The sequence below is a fragment of the Myxocyprinus asiaticus genome, chromosome 30 (assembly GCF_019703515.2).
Source record: "Myxocyprinus asiaticus isolate MX2 ecotype Aquarium Trade chromosome 30, UBuf_Myxa_2, whole genome shotgun sequence".
Lineage (NCBI taxonomy): Eukaryota > Metazoa > Chordata > Actinopteri > Cypriniformes > Catostomidae > Myxocyprinus > Myxocyprinus asiaticus.
The window spans coordinates 34,919,187-34,939,602 of NC_059373.1; the positions used below are offsets into that span (position 1 = coordinate 34,919,187).

Below are 20,416 nucleotides of genomic sequence, written 5' to 3' on the forward strand. Positions count from 1 at the left end.
AACAGCCCGCCCGGGCAAAGTTTGAGGAAAGCATCTTACCGGCTGCTAAACACATTGCAACCTTCGAATCGTGCTCATCACTAATTATGTGAATGCGATTACTTCCTGGTTTTGACGAGGAATCCGAATCCCGGGTCTCCCACACTATTGACACAACACGATTCCAGTCGCACCACAAGGGAACGTAAACATGTTGGAGCTGATGCAAACATGTCTGATGGGAGATGCTGGTTGTCAGTGAGTCAGCATTATGTTGCCAAAGGCACAGGAAGTATCGGAAACTACATGCTGACCTCCCGTGTGATCATGTTGGAATCTGACAGTGTTCTGCGTGCATCATCGGAAAGCAAGCTGGCCTTCCAGAACCGTTAAATGTGTTTTGAATTGTTTCGATATGTTTGTAAAAAAAATTATTTGTTCTGAATAAGGAACCCATTCTCAATTCCCAACCATGCTGAAAGCCCTAAACTGATCAAATTAAGCTTTTAATTCATAGAGCAAAATAAATAAATACTACCCTGGGTCACATATTATATTATAAATTGTGTTCGATCCAGAATTACATGATACAGGTTTTAATTCAATGCAATTCTATAATGCAGTTATTTATTTATGAAACCAGTGCTTTCTCAGCCAATTTTTAGTTGGGTTTACCCCAAATGAACTGTGTTTGAACCCAGACAAACTAGAGGTCATAAACAAACTCCTCCCATGCTTCCATAGTTAGACAGCTGTTGTGGGTTTAGGTTTTCTGAGAGCCTTGAGGTCAGAATAACTATGGCATATATTTATCTTAATCAACATCAACATGCATTTTCATTAACATATATAATAAATGATCAATATGCTATAAAGTAGGGATGCACCAATACCACTTTCTCTCTTCCGATCCGATATCAGAAATCTCAGTATCGGCTGATACCGATCCCGATCCGATTCCAGTGTTGTTTTTTTGCATAATCAGTTTAGAATATCTTTACATTATTGTGTGGAACTAATTGGGAGTACTCTTTAATATGTAAAGAAACACAAACCTCTAACTACACATTTCAATATAATTGTATAGTTTATTAAGAAACACTTTATTATATAACTAGTATACTAGATAATGTAGCAGCAAAATTAACAGTAATTCCAGTCTTCACGTCTTCAGTAGAAAAGCAGCTTTTTTTTTTTTTTTTACTTGTATCTGGACTTAAAGGATTCAGATCTCTTTTTTTGTTCAATTCAGTTGTAAGATATCAGCTCACTTTTCATTCACACAGTTATTTTTTGGAACCCATTCAACTTAAATATTATTATAATTTGTAAACAAATGATAATAATAATAATAATAATAATAATAATATATTTTAATAGTAATATATAGTAATATCTTAATCGTGCACCTTTAACTTTTAAACACTCACGCTTTTATTATGACATTCTGAACTCTCCAGTAAGTCCTGTATGTGTCTGTTTGTAGGCAAGTTCACAGTTTAATTCACTTCTTATTCAAATTCTGGAAAAATGCACCTCTGGTGCCATTCTAAATGAATATTATAAGTGAACCGAACTATTGAGCGTCTACATCTATGACGCTGTTCTTGAGTAGTGCTCAAATATTGTGCACCGCTGTGAAGGCTAAAAATAGCCACGAGTGCATCACCAGCCTGTGCGTGAGTTTGTGTCAACACAGCAGCACCATTCACTAACGTGCTGGAGCTGCGCATGCATTTTATATATTTACTTATTAAACGCAGCCTTTTGTGACTCACTGAGCTATCGCACATCTTCAATTGACTTAATGCACAAGTCTTATGAACTACTTTAATGGCATTTTTATGGTTCTTTTATGTCATTTTTTGAGCTTGATAGTAACAAACATGACTAACACACAGTATCGGATTTGGATCGGGCTCGTAGGACCGACATCCGATCCGTCTAAAAGCCGATACCGATCCAGGTATCGGATCGGTGCATCCCTACTATAAAGTTAAAGGAATATTCCAGGTTCAGTACAAGTTAAGCTCAGATCGACAGCATTTGGGCATAATGTTGATTACCAAAACCAAAAAAAAAAAAAAAAAAAATTTAAAACTGACGTCCTTTTCTTTCAACAAAAAAAGCAAAAATGGAGGTTGCAGTGAGGCACTCACAATGGAAGTGAATTTTTGGAGGGTTTAAAAGGCAGTAATGTAAAACTTATAATTTTATAAAAGCACTTACATTAATTCTTCTGTTAAAACGTGTCTATTATTTGAGCTGTAAAATTGCTTAAATTGTTGTTTTTACGGTCGTTTTAGGTTTTTTTGTTTTTGCCGTTACATCATCTTGGTAACAAATTTGTCAAATTGGCTATAACTTTACACAGTAAAGGTTAGTAAGTGATTTTATCACACTAAAATCATGTTTACACACATATCCATTATGTTATGTGTCTATACTTTAGAAACAGTGAGTATTTTAACATTTACAGATTGGCCCATTGTAAGTGACTCACTGTAAAGGCACGGCCACACATACCTTCTCACACCGATATTCCGTGGGAGAAGATGGCGTGGGCGGACGTTGAGCGCATGTGAAACCAGCAAAAATGTAATTGTCAAACAGCCTTTTTTAATGCTTCACTTTATACTTAGTGAGACTTAAGTTAAAGAGTTCAGTTAAAAACTCACCACTAAAATGATATCCTTGCCCATTATGAATATTCAGTGTAGCTGTTTACGAAGCACCGCCCACACAGAGGTCACGCCAACCCAAACAATTTCCTATTGGTCAGCGCGACGATTTCGCCTGTCAAAGTTCACCAAACTTGAACTCTAGGCGAAATCAGTGCGAGAAAATTCTTCGCCACCGCAAGTCCATCACACAAAATTCACGATTGCGTGGATTCCCATCGAGATGACTGTATTTCGCCTGTGGAATTTTGCTGTGCAAAGGTATATGTGACCGTGCCTTAATCCAGATTTTTGCCTTTTTTGGGGGGTATTTTCTCCCCAATTTGGAATGCCCAATTCCCAATGCGCTCTAAGTCCTCGTGGTGGCATAGTGACTCGCCTCAATCCGGGTGGCGGAGGACGAATCTCAGCTGCCTCTGCGTCTGAGACCATCAATCCGCGCATCTTATCACGTGGCTTGTTGAGCACGTTACCGTGGAGACATAGCGCGTGTGGAGGCTTCATGCTATTCTCCACGGCATCCACGCACAACTCACCAGGCGCCCCACCGAAAGTGAGAACCACATTATAATGACCACAAGCAACCCATCTACCCACCCTAGCAACCAGGCCAATTGGTTGCTTAGGAAGCCTGACTGGAGTCACTCAGCACACCCTGGATTCGAACTCGCAACTCCAGGGGTGGTAGTCAGCGTCAATACTCGCTGAGCTACCCAGGCCCCTTTTACTTTTTTTTAAGAAAGGGAGTGACAAGTCCAAATTAATTTCAGTTCAAGTTATTGATCTTATAATTTACTGTACCAGTCAAAGGTTTTTTGGTCACTGCATAATTCCCACACTTCAATGTGTTATTTCAAAGTTTTGATGACTAGTATTTTAAAATGTGAAAAAATAATAGCAAAAATAAAGAACGAGTCCAAACTTTTCACTGGCACTACAGCATAATCAAAAGCACCAGGTATGACAGCAATGTCCAGATCCACTTTAACTATGACCATTTAAACAAACAATTAGCTACTAAGCAATCTGCAATTAATTATCCCAATCATTTCACATCACTTATATTATCATTCACTGAATCACTCTGATGATGAACTAGATGACCTCAAAGTTAATTAACATTAACACAGGATGAATGCACTAAGATTGCAACAAGAAAGCAATTGCTATTATTTAAAAAAGGAGAAAACAGCGTCTATCCCGAGATAACATTAACTTTTAAACTAATGTGAAGAAAAATCAAGCTCTTAGTATGCTTGAACAATACTTCTTATATTTAAAGTGAGATATCCATGTCAGATATCGATATATAGGTCAGCTCAGCTAAAATCTTGATGCATCTCAGGTGTGTGCGCGCAGAGCAGCACAATCATCTGAGGATCATAAGGGCAGAAGCTAAAGTCATGCTCATCATGTTTGATTAAAGAGCTGGCAGAAGTGACTCAAGGACGGTTGACCAGTGGAGGTGAAGACAAACAGACACCCTCTCTGTCCTTTCCTAAACATGACGTTTTTGCGCCGCCGATGATGCCTAAATATACCGTCTAGGTAGGCAACTCACTTGGTTTGGAGACACAGCCAGTGCTTTTGTCCAACACTGTGGCTAGTTAACCTGAGATATTCACTCTTTCATACAAGTTAAATGTAAACTATTTGTAGAATATAGCACTCACATTTGCTGTTGATTTATAGGACACATAAAGAGTAGACAGCACAATATGTTTTCTAGTGCACACTGTAGAGGTGTTATTGTAGCAGTTAGCACAGCGTGTGTGTATGTAGCTCGCAGTTCACTGACCTTACTATTGCACAAGAAAGCACTCATTAAAGCATTTAAATATACATTGTACTGCACAAAAAGGGGAAAGAGAATCTTACCATGTCACCAAGTGCTACTTTTGTGGAAACTTTGTTTCCTTGGGCTGAAATTCCCTCGGTGGGGCGCCGTGTGTTGTTAGGGCAGAAGGGACTACTATTTGGCAGGAAGTCACTTTAGTTCACAAAGCGCATGCGCACAAAACAAACTGTACGTTGATGATATAAGATTTTATTTCAGTTAATAAAAAAAAAAAAAATAAAAAAGTGGTTTTTTTTCTTTATATATTTTTACCTTCCCTTGGCTCTTTTTCTTTTCCTTTTTTTGTTTTAAAAGTAATGTTATTTCCTGCTGTGTAATGTTTACTATTTGTAATGACACAAAACGTGCAATCTTGCATATGCACTTTTTAATATTTTTCTAATGAGAAAGTTGTAAAAAAAAGTCTATTCAAAGGGTACAGTCCTTTGCTTTGTTGTTGTGTGTTTTGTTTTTTTTTTTTTTTTTTTCTCTATTGTGTTCCCCAAAAAACAAACAAAAAACTGTAGAAAGCCTGGAAAGGTTTATTGACATCAGTTCATGCATAACAGCATTAGGTGTCATGAACTAACAATGAACAGTCATTTTTACAGCATTTAATAATCTTGGTATATGGTAATTTATAAACGTACTAAAGTTGAAGTTTGTATTGCATTAATGTTATTGTAGACAACTTTTGATATTGAACATTTATTTATGTACTGTATTATATACTGTATGTACTTTATTACATATCTAATCAAGTACTTTCTATTGTGTATTTTATATTATTGGTAACACTTTACAATGAGGTTCTGTTTGTTAACATTAGTTAACAACATTAGTTAACATGAACTAACAATACAAATATTTTTAACCGCTTTTTTAATCTTGGTTAATTTCAACATATACTAATACATTTTTAAAATCAAAGTTTTTATTTGTTAACATTAGTTAATGCACTATTAACTAACAAGAACTAACAATGAACAAATGTATTTTTATTAACTAACATTAACAAAAATTAATAAATGCTGTAAAAAATATACTGTTTATTGTTTGAAATGTTAACGAATGGAACGTTATTGTAAAGTGTTACCATTTTGTTAAAAAATATTTGTATTGTTAGTTCATGTTAACTAATGTTGTTAACTAATTTTAACAAATAGAACCTCATTGTAAAGCGTTACCAATAATATAAAATGCACAATAGAAAGTACTTGATTAGATATGCAATAAAGTACATACAGTATATAAATAAATGTTCAACATCAAAATTTGTCTACAAAAACATTAATGCAAAAAATAAAATAAACGTAATTTAATATTGGCAAACTAATTTAATATGACAACAAAGATAAGGAATAAATACACTGAAACACATATGGATTCATTTTAACATATTTATTAAGCATTCATATAGATCATTCTCCAATAGTTCATCATTCTAAGAATTGAATACTCTCATCATTAGAGGTAAAATATGTGACATGTAAATAAATATACATGGAAAAATATAAAACTATACATGAGTAGCTTCCAAAAATGGAAGAAAATAAACTTTATCTTTATTGCCTTCTTTGTAGTTATCTAAAGAACAATGTAAAGAACGTTATTGGTCCAAAGATATGAAATACATTACAATTAAAATAGGGATGACTTTCATGAGGGCATCCAAATCCCTCTTCTTCACTAAGTCGATACCAATCAATCGTCCCAACAATGTCTTGCATGACAATTTCTTCACATCTCAGTTAAGTCACCACATCTATTGCACAGCATTCCATATCTCTGTCCAGCCCAGAACATGCAGACAGGAATGATAGACACACATGGAAATGCATCGCAACGTACATAAAATAGCTGAACAGGCACAATTTGAACAAAAAGGACACCGTTCTTTCTGGGCTAGTACATGTAACTTCTGCACATGTTGCTTGTAATTAATAAAATCTAATAGTCATGCTGTGTTTTCATTGGACTGCAATCAACACAGAGAACTGTGATAAAATAATTACAATCTGTTTGATAACTGTTATCTGTGGTATAAAACATAAATCTATCTCACTAAATGTGATACAATGTACCTAGTGTTTAATATACCTAGTTTACTACTAAAATTGTCTAGAAACACAGTGTCTGGCATATCATGTTAAAGTGCTGGCATTGGAGAAAACAAGGAAAGAAAGTATGCTTAAGACACAACATTCCTTTATGGAGGAACACAGGAAGACTTCTACTCGTTTAGACAAAAGTATCAACGCAAGCAGCTTTGTGGTTGGGGAAAGTAACCTATTTTTGTTCTAATGTGTAGCCTAAATCTACAGCTGTTCTCATAGTTTGATACGTTTTGAATAGGACTGAAGGACAGGCTTTAGTCAAGCCATACTAAAACAATAATGCAGTTATTAAATTAACATTTGTTATTAGGAAGATGATAATCGTATCTGTTAAAAGTTTATTGATATCTGAGTCGGATAGCCTGTGTATTCTCTTGTACAAGTTGGGGTTGATTTATAATAATCCCCATTCAAACCATCCATGTATTTTGTACTTCTCTTGATCCTTTACCTCCACTGTGCAATGATGCATGAAAATACAATTAAATAAAACATCATCAAAAGAAACGTTTCATATGACACATTATCTAAAACTTTGATCAAATGTGAAAAGGTCACAGAAGGTATTTTGCCCGGTAGCTGGTGCCATCATCAAAGTCTACAATGTTGGGCTTTTTACCACAGCCTTGTCATCATAATAGAACCTCTCAGGCACTTCTAAGCTCACTATGAGCTCAGGTCCCCAGTGCATTCTTATCTTGCCACACTTATCTTGCATAATTTCTGGAAGTTGTTACAGTAGTTTGTGTCCTACGAGGCTCTAAACGTCCCATACTCCTCTTAGACATGCACAGGTGTCTAGATTGTATCCATGTCATACATGAGATCTAAAACTTTGGAAGAGCTTATTGTCCCACCCTCTGGTCCTTCGTCTGGGTTGACTCTGTTTCCGCTGTCTATCCCGTTGGTTTTAGTGAAGCTGGAATGGACGTTCTTGGAGTTTGCGTGTGCATGTCGGAAGTCCTTACTGGAAGGCGAAATCAGCCGGGGGACCATAAGAAAAACCCGGGAACGCTCCAGCCGCCTCCCGTACACTGCTGGTGATGTGCAGGTAATCGGTGTTGCAAAGGGAGGTAGACACGGGCAAGTGGGTAAACTCGGGATCGAAGTGCCGAAGGTCAGTGGGACCAGACTGAAGATTCAATAGAGACAACATGTTATTTACCAGATCAGAAATCTCGAATTATTTGTAAGTGTACACAAATCAAGCAAGTAAGAGTTAACTTACCACTGTGGGAATAAAAGGAGGTGTGATCTTCTTAGCCATGAGGTCGTCCCAGTTGATTGGTGAGAAGAAGCAGTGATACTTTAGTTCCAGCTACAAGGAAACAAATGCTGATATAAGAATCACCAATCCCAGGACAAATAAACCATATGCAAGTACAATGGTAGCGTGGGCATGCTGTTTGACTTACAAAATCATCTTTCGACCCCAGTCTCTTGGTTCGATCCTTGTGCAGCAAACCCTCCAGCAGGTCACGGCCGGCATTGGACACGTTGGGCTTCAGAACTAGAGGCTTGTGTAGGATGTTGTTGTACATCTCGGCTGTGTTGCGACTGTAGAATGGAGGCTAGATGAAGGCAAAGAATAAGGTTAATTCACACTGTGCAAATGACTTATCTTCTGCTAAGTCCAGAAACACAGTCTATACAAGTATGCAAATGCAGACACGAATGCTTTGCTAGCCCTTTGCAAGTGCGCTGTCCTGATGTACCTACTTAAAGTGCATCACAGTAACAAAGCTCAGTATTCAAGGTAAGTGTTGACTGTAATCTGATTTCAAAGTAATTAGTTAATGTAATCTAAATGCATTTTAGTCAGTAGTAGTGTAACACACTGCATTTTAACTCATTCTGATTTTAACTGCATTCTAACAATCAGATTGCAGTTATTGACTTACAATTAAAGGAATATTTTGGGTTCAATACAAGTTGAGCTTAATCGACAGCATTTGTGGCATAATGTTGATTACCACAAAAAATGACTTTGATTCGTCCCTCCTTTTCTTTAAAAAAAGCAAAAATCGAGGATACAGTGAGGCACTTACAATGGAAGTGAATGGGGGCCAATCTGTAAACGTTTAAATACTCGCTGTTTCTGAAGTATAGACACACAGCATAATGGATATGTGTGTAAACATGATTTTAGTGTGATAAAATCACTTACTAACCTTTCCTATGTAAAGTTATAGCCAATTTTACCATGACAATGTAATGTCAACAAACCCTAAAACCCTAAAATGACTGTAAAAATTGTTGTAAGATGTATATAAGACTTAAAATTCTTCTCACCAGTCCGTACAGCATCTCAAACAGTACTGATCCCAAGCACCACCAATCCACGGTACGATCATACGCTTGTTTCTGTAGAACCTCTGGTGCCAAGTACTGTGGAAAGAGAAAAAAATACATCAAAACTATTCAAAATGGGATTTCTTGACCTAACTCTGTGCTATCTTGTGTTAGTATTTTAGAAATTAACCATAAGGCTCACCTCAGGAGTTCCACAGAACGTTGTGGTTGTTCCGCTGGGTTCCAACCCCTCTTTGCAAAGACCGAAATCTGTCAGCACAATGTGGCCCTGAGAGTCCAAGAGTATGTTCTCTGGCTTTAAGTCTCTGTGAAAACCAAGAAGAAAAAAAAAAGTTAGTCCCTGTGATCACCTTTCACAATTATCAGAATTAAGGGAACAGTTCATGACTTCTCCTCTAGGGGATGCCAAAAGCACTCACATACCTGTAAACGATGTGCAGGGAGTGGAGGTACCCGAGTGCACTAGCGATTTCAGCAGTGTAAAACCTTGCTCTGGGCTCCAGAAACACCCTCTCTCGCTGGAGGTGGTAGAATAGCTGCAAATGAAAAACATATCGTGAGTTCATTAATTCAGAGCACTATTTACATCTATTTTGAGATGAGGTGTGGCCTGTTTTGATCTACGCAAGTGCATGAATGCATTGTTTACTCACCTCGCCTCCATTGACGTAGTCTAGCACAAAGTAAAGTTTGTCTGTGGTTTGGAAAGAGAAGTGCAGCCCCACCAGGAATGGATGTTTGATGTTCTTCATTAATACACTCCTTTCAGCCATGATATGCTTTTGCTGGAAAACATTTTGAGAGCGATTGTTATTATGATTTTGCAAAGAGCTTTCAGTTTTTTGTAAGCATGCATTAGGTCTTACTTCTTTCTTTTTCAGAATGATTTTCTTCTGCAGCACCTTCACTGCATAGTATTGTTCGCTTTCCTTGTGCCGTGCAAGCAGAACCTGTGGAACAAGACATGATTAGCAATCTAATATTAGATTTTGACATCTTGACAGCATGCCATTCGTCAACTGAACATCTTTGTGCCCACCTTTCCAAAGCTCCCCTTTCCAATGATCTTCAAGTAGTCAAAATCAGAAGGTTTGATCCTAAGTAAAAAAAAAAAAAAAGAAAATATATATTTTTTAAATAGAAATGTAAAAAGCAAGTGGCCTGACTCAAATGCATTTACCCACACACTAATTTGTGAATGAAAGAAAGCATCATTAAGTACATACTGAGTTTCTTCAGCCAAAGAGCTCCTGGGATTGGTCAAACACATGTGTTTCTCTTCCAGCTCCTCATTCTGGTTCTCATCGATTTTTAAGAAGGAACCAACCTCAGTGCTGGGGAAAAGAAGATTCATAAAGTGTTATAAATGGAAAACTTTGTTCAAGAATCAAAACTTAGAACATTAGACTTGACCACATTGCCTTACTGGAATAAAATCAGGTAGCTGACATGAAATGTCAAGCTGTTTCAGCAGTGTGCAATGTTTACATTTCTTCTCTAATGATTATGAATGCAATTTTTATTACTGAATATTAATATTAATGCATTTTTCACACTGCAGGACCATTTAAAATAAACTAGTGAAGGCAAGAAGATTATTAAATATGGTGAAAAAAAGCTTTTTTTAAGCCCAAGATCCCTAAGATATACACTTTTGTCAGCTACCTGAAAACACGGAATTTAAAGGAATATTCCAGGATCAATACAAGTTAAGATCAATCAACAGCATGTGTAGCATAATGTTGATTACCACAAAAATGTATTTCGACTCGTCCCTCCTTTTTCTTAAAAAAAAAAAAAGCAGCAAAAATGGAGGTTACAGTGAGACACTTTTACAATGGAAGTGAATGTGGCCAATTTTTGGAGGGTTTAAACAGAAATGTGAAGCTTATAATTTTATAAAAGCGCTTACATGCATTCTACTGTTAAAAATTGTGTATTATTTGAGCTGTAAAATTAAATTGTAATTTTTACAGTCGTTTTAGGGTTTGTTGACATTACATCGTCATTGTAATGAGGTTGTAAAATTGGCTATAACTTTACACAGAAAAGTTTAGTAAGCAATTTAATAATGCTAAAATCATGTCTGCATGCATGTCCTTTGTGGCTATACTTTTGAAAAAAATTAAAGTTCAAAAATTGGACCCATTCACTTCCATTGTAAGTGCCTCACTGTAATCCAATATTTTTTTTTTTTTTTTTATGTAATCAACATTATGCCACAAATGTTGTCGATTGAGCTTAACTTGTATTGAACCTGGAACATTCCTTTAATTATTCAGCTCTGTAGTGCTGGCTGTAATACCACTGTTGACCGATAGATGGCAGTGTTGGCCAAATTTGTGAGGGGCAGTTTAATGCAAGTTGGGCACTTCAAAATTTCTGACTTTTTGACTTGGCAAAGCAGGCAGCTGTTTTCAGTGCAAGAACACAAGATTACACGAATCTCCTAAATTTTATTTAAACCATTTGCATCCCTAGAAACGGTCCTTCCTGCCCAATATGACTTGTAAGCAATAGCAACAAAAATTATCATATATGATTTAGTCATATATTTTTGGAGACCAAATATTGGGCTGTTTGTGGCCCGAAGGCTTTAATTCGACCCATAAGACAACCCTAGAATATTCTATAACAAATGTTAGAAATATTGTGGTGCATATGGAGAGTAGAGGTGACGTGGTAAGAAATTTTCCACTGGTCCGACCTTAATGACTCCAGGATGGTCAAGACCAAATGTGCCACACTTAATTGAATAAAACCCTTATCCTTGTCTAGGGGACAAGAGGGATATTCTTAAAGGTGCTTACTGCACCCAAGCGGCCGCCTGAACCAGCTGCTTTTTGTGAAGCACTATTCTGGTGCTGTCTTTGCCTTGCTGGGCACAGATTAACCTACACAATTAGCACAATGAAATCAAACTCAGTTGATGGGATTACAACCTCTACCATGCCACAGTACAGTCACACAAGTTAAGACGCATATAAATAAACTACTCAGGTCACAGTGTGATTTGGTGAATGAATGGTGGAAATTTCCAGAACCACTGTTGCTAATGCATTTAAAGACCAAAATGTGGCTTTTAGCATGATACATGATCGTATTTATTCATAAAGCCTTCTATTCACATATATTCTGCATGCAATTTCATGTGCATTGTGTGATTGTTTATTCCCACGCTCATATATTAACAATGGGTTACTTACTGTTGACAAATGGGAGGATTGGAGACCAGTTTCTGGATGAAGTCGTTTAAGCCCATCTTTTTTTCTTTAATGAAAGCTGCAGTGGAAAAAAAAGAGACATTTATGTCAGAAGGAAATCCACAGCTGACGTCACTGCATATGAACTGAATGAAACGTCAACCATATGTGACAAGAAACGCTTACAAATATTAAAGGTATCGGTAAATTAACCATTTGCACCTCAAGTCTAGGGCAAAAATTAATTTTTTTTTTTTACAAATGTTGTGATTCAGGGAACCCGTGTGAATGTGGGTTTCATGTCACGAACTTGACTATCTCTGTTACACAACACACCGCATCGTTCACTGTATATGACTGTAAATATTCACTATTTATTTTAGTTAGGAATCGACATTTATCTGCTATATTTCGACAGTTTACTGTATTGAACAACCTAATTTAATTAATAAATGTACACAAATAAATAAATAATTAAAAACAGTATTGAAATGAAGAAAGTATATTCGGTAGAATAATAAAGAAAATGACGCGTAGACAAAATGCGACCTGCAAAACAAGCCAAAGCTATAATTACATGCAATTATATTTAATTTACAAAATAAACATCTAATGGGGGTCATACAGTCGACCATCAATAAACCCAAAAATATCTATCATTTCTCTAAAGACATCTTTTTCTCACTACAGCTATTTTATTTTTCATGCCTATTAATATTTTTATTTTTATTTTTATTTATTTTTTTCTCCAATTTAGCAGAATAACCAAGATCTATAAAAGGCACAAGAATAACTCGTCGTACCGGTGAGAACTGACACGATCCCCCTCATCTTGCAGTATGTCAAGTCACATCCAGCCTGGGTAACTGCCATCACTTTAATGCAATTATAAATATAAATCCAAAAGAGGAATGTATTCCTTCAGAAGGCTTCTTTAGAAACACGCAGATCTCAGGTAACAATAAACCGCTTGTGCTGATGTCAGCCTGTCGGTGCTCAGCGCTACTGTCTCCACTCTCCTCGCTGGACTCGTCTTTTTATACGGAACATGTGGTTGTGGAGGCGAGGCTCTGACATCACTTGTGTAGCCAAAGGGGACTAACGTACAGTGACGTTTGCGGGATCCCGCAACTCCCCCTTTCGGCCGGTAGGGGGCGATGCCACGGGCGGGGGGTAGTGCTCCACTTAGCTCGAGCCAGATGAGATGTTTTCTATCAAAGGAAAATCACTACACAGCTGGGCCATAATCTCATCAGAGTGTAACAGATTAACTCAACTCAATCCATATCTGACATGGTGAAGAAGAAGGTGAAGCAGTGAAAAATGAGAAATGAAATGCATGCAGTGAAAAAAGGGCATGGTGGAAAATGCATAATGAGATTAAAATCTGCACAAAATGAGTGCAAGACATGCCTTTGGTGAAAAGATGTGCTAAAATATTCACCCTTCTGTTTGCTTAATGTTTTACGATACATTTTTATAGGGTTCCCATGCATTACATTACATTTAGGAAATGCTAGACCAGTGTCAGAAATTAAGCTTTCCATATGGTGTGATATTTGACCTGGTGCTCGTGTTAAGGGGCATTTTTTCATCCTTTAAATGGCAAAATACTTTCATTAAATTAAATAATCAATTAAATTACTTAAATTTGAATAATTTGTTACCTATGAATATAAATGAACAAATTGTATGCAGTAATATGCATAAATAGACTTAGAATTGAATATTAGTAGGAGAAATATCACATTTTACAAATGTAAACAGATGAATTTATTAAAGGGGCATTTTTTCCCCCCACCACATTTAAAATTTCATGTGCACTTTTGTCACTTTTGATGGCACTTTTGCTCTAAGGGCCCCATTTATTTTAGACCCTGTGGTAGATGCTTTACCCCAAAGCAACTGTTATAAGCCTACATTATGTTCATTCCTTGGGAACTGAACCCATGACCTTGGTGTTGCCAGTGCCAAGCTCTACTAGTGAAGCTACAAGAACTAGAAGTTTCACGGCCATGGAATAACTGGGAACTTTAACCCAGTGTGATTTCGGATCATGGAAATGTATAAGACCACAGAAATTTCTATAATTCATATACGTTTTCCTAGATATGCTCAGGACAATTGTTCTTTGTCAATGCAATCTATAAAAAAGTTTTTCAAAATCCTTACCCAATAATCACAAACATCTGGAAAAGTCATTGGTCAAAAGGTCTGGGAATCATGAAGAATGGGGGGATTTGGGGCTTGAATCAAGTATCTGTTAAAGCTTGTGTTATAAGAGATCATCATCTTGAATCTAAACTCAATGATCAAGCCATCTGAGCAGGTCAAGGGTGCAAGAGGACTATGCTATCAAGGCTTAAATAAACTGATACTGTGAACTACATCAGCTATCACTGAGCCTGAATGCCTGTACGGCAGCTGCAAATGTGGTCCACTAACCCTGTAAGTTATATAAGTGTGTCGTAACATGATGCCATACTCACTGTCTCTTGGTAAATCATTTTTGGTGGTCCTGTATACACAGTTTACACAGTCAGAACAAAAAGGAGACTTCATTTGTTTCCATACTTCAGATATGTCTACGTTTTGCTGTTCCACTTTTATAGTAACATTTTATATTTTTCTTGTGGAATGCATAACCTGCTTTATCAGTTAAACCGGTCTGAAACAAATGTCCTTGTCATCCTTTCATTTTAAAGAAGGAGGTGGGGTACTTTCCGAGAGCTTGTAACTTGTCATGATGAAATAATTTAAAACAGCTGGTGGTGGGTTACTTTAGATAAGGTGTCTTGCCAACATTCGTTTACACGAGCTGGATCAGGTGGCATGACATCACCTGATTTTCATGCATCAGAATTTTATCTAACCAAACATGCCATTCTTCAGTAAGCAGTTAAGAGGAAACAAGAGGTTTCAAATAATGCGGAAGTGACTTCTATGGAAGTTCATCTACTGTAGTTTAGTGGAATACTGGATCACGCTTTTCAAAATCCAATGCACATATTTATTCATTTCAGCTTAGTGAAGACCCGATGAATATTAGACAGATGCAAGATTCTCTTTTTGGTCCTGCATCAAGAAATGCATAGTTTAAGACTTGTGGTAAAAATTTACATTTAAGGTTGTATTTGTTAACATAGTTAACAACTTTATTTAACATGAACTAAGAATGAACAACAAGTTTTCAGCACTTATTAATCTTGGTTAATGTTCATTTCAATGTAAACTAATACATGACATTTTTTTAAAGTTGTATATGTTGAGATTTGTACTAACATGAACCAACAACAAACAATTGTATTGCTGTAAATGTACATTATCCAAGATTAATAAATGCTGTAAAAATATATTGCTCATTGTTAGTTCATGATACCTAATGCATTAACTAATGTTAAAGAATAGAGCATTATTGTAAAGTGTTAACTAATTATTTTTAGTAAACAAGAATTTAGTTTAGTTTAGTTAGCAAAAGAGCAGCTTTTTGCATTTTACGCATCCAATGGCCACTAAAAGTATTCGGGCACTTAAGGCAAACTTAAAAATGTATGAATGTCAATGCATAGCTAACAAAATATCTGTCACAGAGCGAGAGCTAGACAGAGACCCAAGAGCAAAGGAACAGTTCAAAGGATTTATTTACAGTTCAAAATAATAACTTCAGCAGAATTATGAGGAATCCTCCGTGATGAGCACTCTGGCAGGCGATTGCATGCGGCGTGACGGCGAGGAGCAGAGCCACGAGGAAACCTCCGCTGAATAGCAGCTGACACGCAGCAAATTGGAATGCAACCACACTCCTGACACATGGGCAGAGATGAGGAATCCTCCATTGAAGATTCATGAGCGCAGAGAATATGCGCACAGCAAACTGGAAGGCAACCACACACCCGACATGCGGGCAGAGACGGGCAACCATAAAGGAACAACTAAGCAGAGAAAGTGAAGTTACTTCACACCAAACACCTTTCAATAATGGTAACACAACAATCACTACTGACTACACTCAACAATCCAACGAAGAACATGACACAGGGGGACGAGGGGATTAAAATTGGCAGGAACAAAAAAGAGACAGGTGCCACTCACCAGCTGAAAGTTGGCATGATCAGCGTTCCCATGGAAACAATCAAGATTCCCATGGAAACGCTGATTTCTAATGCCAGCAGCACCTGAAACACATGAGGGAGAAAACATCAACACAGCTAGAACAAAACAAACAGAACATGGAGCATGAGTGACACCATGCTCCGGACATAAAACAAGACCGACCGAAGAGCGCAGGGCGGTAACTCACAACCGGACTTGTGTGCTCACACAAAGAACATACACAAAACATGGGATGATGATGTCACGGTCCTGTCAGAAAAAACCCCAACCTGCAGAGTGACAGGACCGTAACATTACCGAAGAGCGCACGGCGGTAACTCACACCTGGACCCGTACGCTCAACACAAAGACAGGACACTAAACACAAGACAGAACATGGCCCGATGATGTCACGGTCATTATCAAACCAAGTGGCATTCGTTTTAAAGAAAGATTGCACAAGTACACTTTTTAAGCAAAACATTTTACAAAAATAGGTTTGTTAGGTTTGAAATGATACAAAAATAGATATACTGTTCAAAATGAGACAAAAAGACAAAGTATTTGGATACTCTCTGGTTGTCAAATATTAGGACACCTGAGGGGAACCAACTTTATACATCATCTAAAACCACCTTGACAAAAACTGTTTTTTTTTTTTTTCAAAATCCAAAAGTGAAAAGGTCTATTGTCATTTGATTTTAATTTTTTATCTTAATGCAATAAAATTTGGTACCGCTGTACCAAAAAGTTAACAAAAATTTAGGTAATGAACAAAATATTAAAGGCAACTGCTATTTGCACTAAGTGTAAATAGCAACAAAAAGCATCTTTGCACTAAGTGCAAATAGTGTCAGATGCTATTTGCACCCCTCAGCAAATAGTGGCAGATACTATTTGCACTCCTAATTAAATACTTGCACACAGTATAGTGGCATCACTGCTGTGTGTTTATTGTTTTTATTAAGAGTCTCACAAACACCCTACACCAACCCCTAAACCTAACCCTAAACTTCCCTATCAAAAATTAACCATTGTTTTACTACAGTAACCATAGGATCACCATGGTATTTTGTAGTAAATTCATAGTATCCACATAATTAAAACATGGTTACTACAGTATTTTGACATTATATTACTATAGTAACACAATGGTTAATTGCATTTAAACTGTGGCTTCTGCCAAAAAACATGGTTACTACAAAATTACTATAGTAAAACCATGGTTAATTTTACCAGGATCAAACCTTTCTCTCAACTCCCGGACTGTCACCTTGACCAAATCACTGCGAGACAATCAACTTTAATACTTCTTATAATATTAAATAAAAATGAAATTAAGAGTGGAGACAGGAAGCAGGATTGGAAAAAGTGGGACAAAGGAGGGAATCGAACCCAGGTCCGTCCGCACAAAAAACAAAACATAAAAAAACACACATCTACTCCGTATTTACACACTGCACTATTTAAGCAACACTTGAGGGTGCAGTTTGTCATAAATGTTTTGGTTTCCACAAAACTATTGGAGTGCAAATACCGGCGCTGTGTGGCAGGTGCTATTTACACCTAGTGCAAATACTCACTCTGAATATTAAATTCTTCAGAGAAAACAAAAACTATACTGGAGTGCTTCCATTTGCATATGTTAGTGTATTTAGAGTATGTGTTAATTTATTTTGATCATCTGAACTTCAAAATAAGAAGGCCCTATATCAAGATCAGATGAATAGACCAGGTGACTGATTTGTCTTTTATGCAACTCTATAACCTTATCTATATTTGTCTATATTCCTTTCCCCACTAGCTTGCCTTTGCAATGACAAAACTATGTTACTGTAACAGTATATCATATGGCAAACTGACAGTCTTTCCATTGCACACCGGAAGTCCTGTGAATGACTCATACTTTCATTGTTGTCAGAGGTCCAATTATTACTATTTATTTCCTGTTACTATACTTGCCATGTTACCATGGAAACACTGGTCCCTACAGTTCCACTGAGGGTGCAAGAGTGTGTGCATTTGCATGACAAGCGGAGAGTCATTCGGTCTTATGCCGTCTGCCACTCTCGGATGGGCAGGTAATGAGTCATCTGAAGTGAAGCAGGGGAGGTTATTCTCGACTTCTGCCACCTCCTCTCAAAGCTCTGGGCAGATTGTACCCCTGAGACCAACTTTACCTCGACACTGGCTAGCCAAAATGACTTAAGAGCCAACCCCAAGCCCACACACTCTTACAGATTCAACAGATTTTTACCTAACAGCATTTAGCCTGGCTGGACGCTGAGGGTTCTGATGTTTTCTATCTCAATTCTATGTTTTCATGTGTGATTTATGTATGAATTTCACCCACTACTTCGGTTTTCCTATTTCTTATCATCATTCATATGCGATGCCTCTTTATGTCATTATGTATTGTTCACCATAGTGAGTTTGTATTGTTAAGAGCTCAAGGTACTGTGAATTGGATGCAGAGGCCTGTGCATGTGGGTGTTAAGTGGGCACTCATCAACTGTCTCTAACTCTATTACAAAGAAAAAAAAAAGAAAAAAAAATATATATATATACATATATATATATATATATATATATATATATATACACACATACATATATATATGCATGTGTGTGTATACACAGTGTATATACGTGTGTGTGTGTGTGTGTGTGTGTGTGTGTGTGTGTGTGTGTGTGTGTGTGTATGTATGTATATATATATATATATATATATATATATATATATATATATATATATATATATATATATATATAATTTTTTTTTCTTTGTAATAGCTTGCATGAAAGAATCATTCACAATGAGACCAAGAATGTGTGATAAGTTTCATGTTGACTTTAAGACTTATGTCCCATGTTTAATATCAAAGTGAAAGAGAGCCAGCGCTCTCTCAGGTGACAGATGAAACAAACAGAGAGATCAAAGCCTAGACAACTGGATCAGACAAAAGTGGATAATGTCTGTTGTGATGGATGAATGAATGGACAGACTGTCAAAGCTGATCTACTAAAGACAATATGTGTCATGTTAATGATTGCCTTTGTAATGAATGTTGTTTGTACAATTAAATACTTATAATATTTATGCATTAACTAATGTTAACGTATGGAACCTTATTGTAAAGTGTTACCATTTTTGTAAAAAAGAAATTAATTTGAATGTCCACCACATTTTAAGGTCTTGAGATGGAAGAGTGCTGCAAATACTATATTTCATTCTAAAAGAAATGCTTAATACTGTAAATTTACTTAATACTGTAAATGGTACTCTGCACATAGAATTGAAAAGTAAATAGGAAACTTACATCTAAACTGTAAAAAGTGTTGACCTGAATTGTTAACATAAGGAACTATTTATTCCTGATTTAACCATTAAAATTGGTTTTGGTGGTGTAACCTTATTTATTAAGGTTGATTCAGTGATGTTAAAGGATATTTCTGACGTGAATAAAACCAGTTAATTTAGATGTTGTCATGTGAAGCACATTTATTTAGGTCAACATTTATTCAGTGATAGGGTAATGCCAGAAATGAATCAGTGCTTGGGGCAAAAATGCCAGTGAAAAAGTCAAAAATGTCCCAGATGCTTAAAGTGCCTCTGTAGTGAATTTCTCTGTTACATTTGATGCATTTTACATCATAAAGTTGTTATGTAGGCCTATGGGTTTAGTGCCTCTGCAGACTGTGGTGACCTGTAGCTTTCAAATATCTATATTCATGGTCTCAGATGAGTGTTGTTGAATGTTTAGCTAATATACAGTAAAGTGCTTTTTGATGGTAAAAAATCCCTGAAAACACTCACATCAACTCAACAACTTGAAACAAAACTCTGTGCATCAAAATCTACCATGACAAACAGAATAGAGCTGATACTAAAATGTAATGTATGTTTACAGCAACTTTTGTATTTAATATTAGGTAATAGTTATTATTGTTCTAATTTAGAATAAATCAATAAATATCATATATATATATATACAGTATATATGTAAACAGTATATACAGTACTGTTTACTGTATATATGAATTGATTTTTTGAGCATACTTTATGGGGTTAATAAAAAAATCATAAAAGTCAGATCAGGCTGAATATAAGAAGTTCTTACCAATGAAGGATTTCTTTCCAGACTTCATGCTCATTTAAGTGTGTATCTCTTAGAATGTGTATCCAAAGTTGAA

The 20,416-nt window shown here is 36.4% G+C and overlaps 2 protein-coding genes across 4 annotated transcripts in view; both read right to left on the bottom strand.

Annotated features, from left to right (window-relative positions):
- LOC127421174 (eyes absent homolog 3-like) overlaps window positions 1-4,654 on the bottom strand; it is a 31,103-nt gene extending 26,449 nt beyond the window's left edge. For all 3 annotated transcript variants that reach the window (XM_051663993.1, XM_051663994.1, XM_051663992.1), the window contains exon 1: window positions 4,539-4,654. The gene's annotated coding sequence lies outside the window, so the exon portion shown is untranslated. The remainder of the gene's footprint in view (window positions 1-4,538) is intronic.
- Window positions 4,655-5,883: 1,229 nt separating this feature from the next.
- Window positions 5,884-13,128, bottom strand: LOC127421493 (serine/threonine-protein kinase Sgk1-like). Its single transcript, XM_051664575.1, has 12 exons — window positions 12,934-13,128; window positions 12,134-12,209; window positions 10,154-10,261; window positions 9,967-10,024; window positions 9,794-9,877; window positions 9,581-9,712; window positions 9,351-9,463; window positions 9,109-9,232; window positions 8,907-9,002; window positions 8,030-8,185; window positions 7,843-7,932; window positions 5,884-7,746 (listed from the first exon to the last, which is right to left on the bottom strand). The coding sequence occupies exons 1-12, from the start codon at window positions 13,001-13,003 to the stop codon at window positions 7,579-7,581; spliced, it is 1,275 nt and encodes a 424-aa protein (XP_051520535.1). The 5' UTR covers window positions 13,004-13,128; the 3' UTR covers window positions 5,884-7,578.
- Between the last annotated feature and the right edge of the window lie 7,288 nt (window positions 13,129-20,416).

Bases quoted from the DNA above. Each gene is read 5' to 3' on its own strand.
- LOC127421493 (XM_051664575.1), bottom strand. From the start codon at position 13,003: ATGGCAGTTACCCAGGCTGGATGTGACTTGACATACTGCAAGATGAGG. The intron at 10,025-10,153 runs GTATGTACTTAA...TTTTTTACTTAG, and splicing joins TCTTTGGCTGAAGAAACTCA to GATCAAACCTTCTGATTTTG. The intron at 9,878-9,966 runs GTGGGCACAAAG...CTTGTTCCACAG, and splicing joins GAAAGGGGAGCTTTGGAAAG to GTTCTGCTTGCACGGCACAA.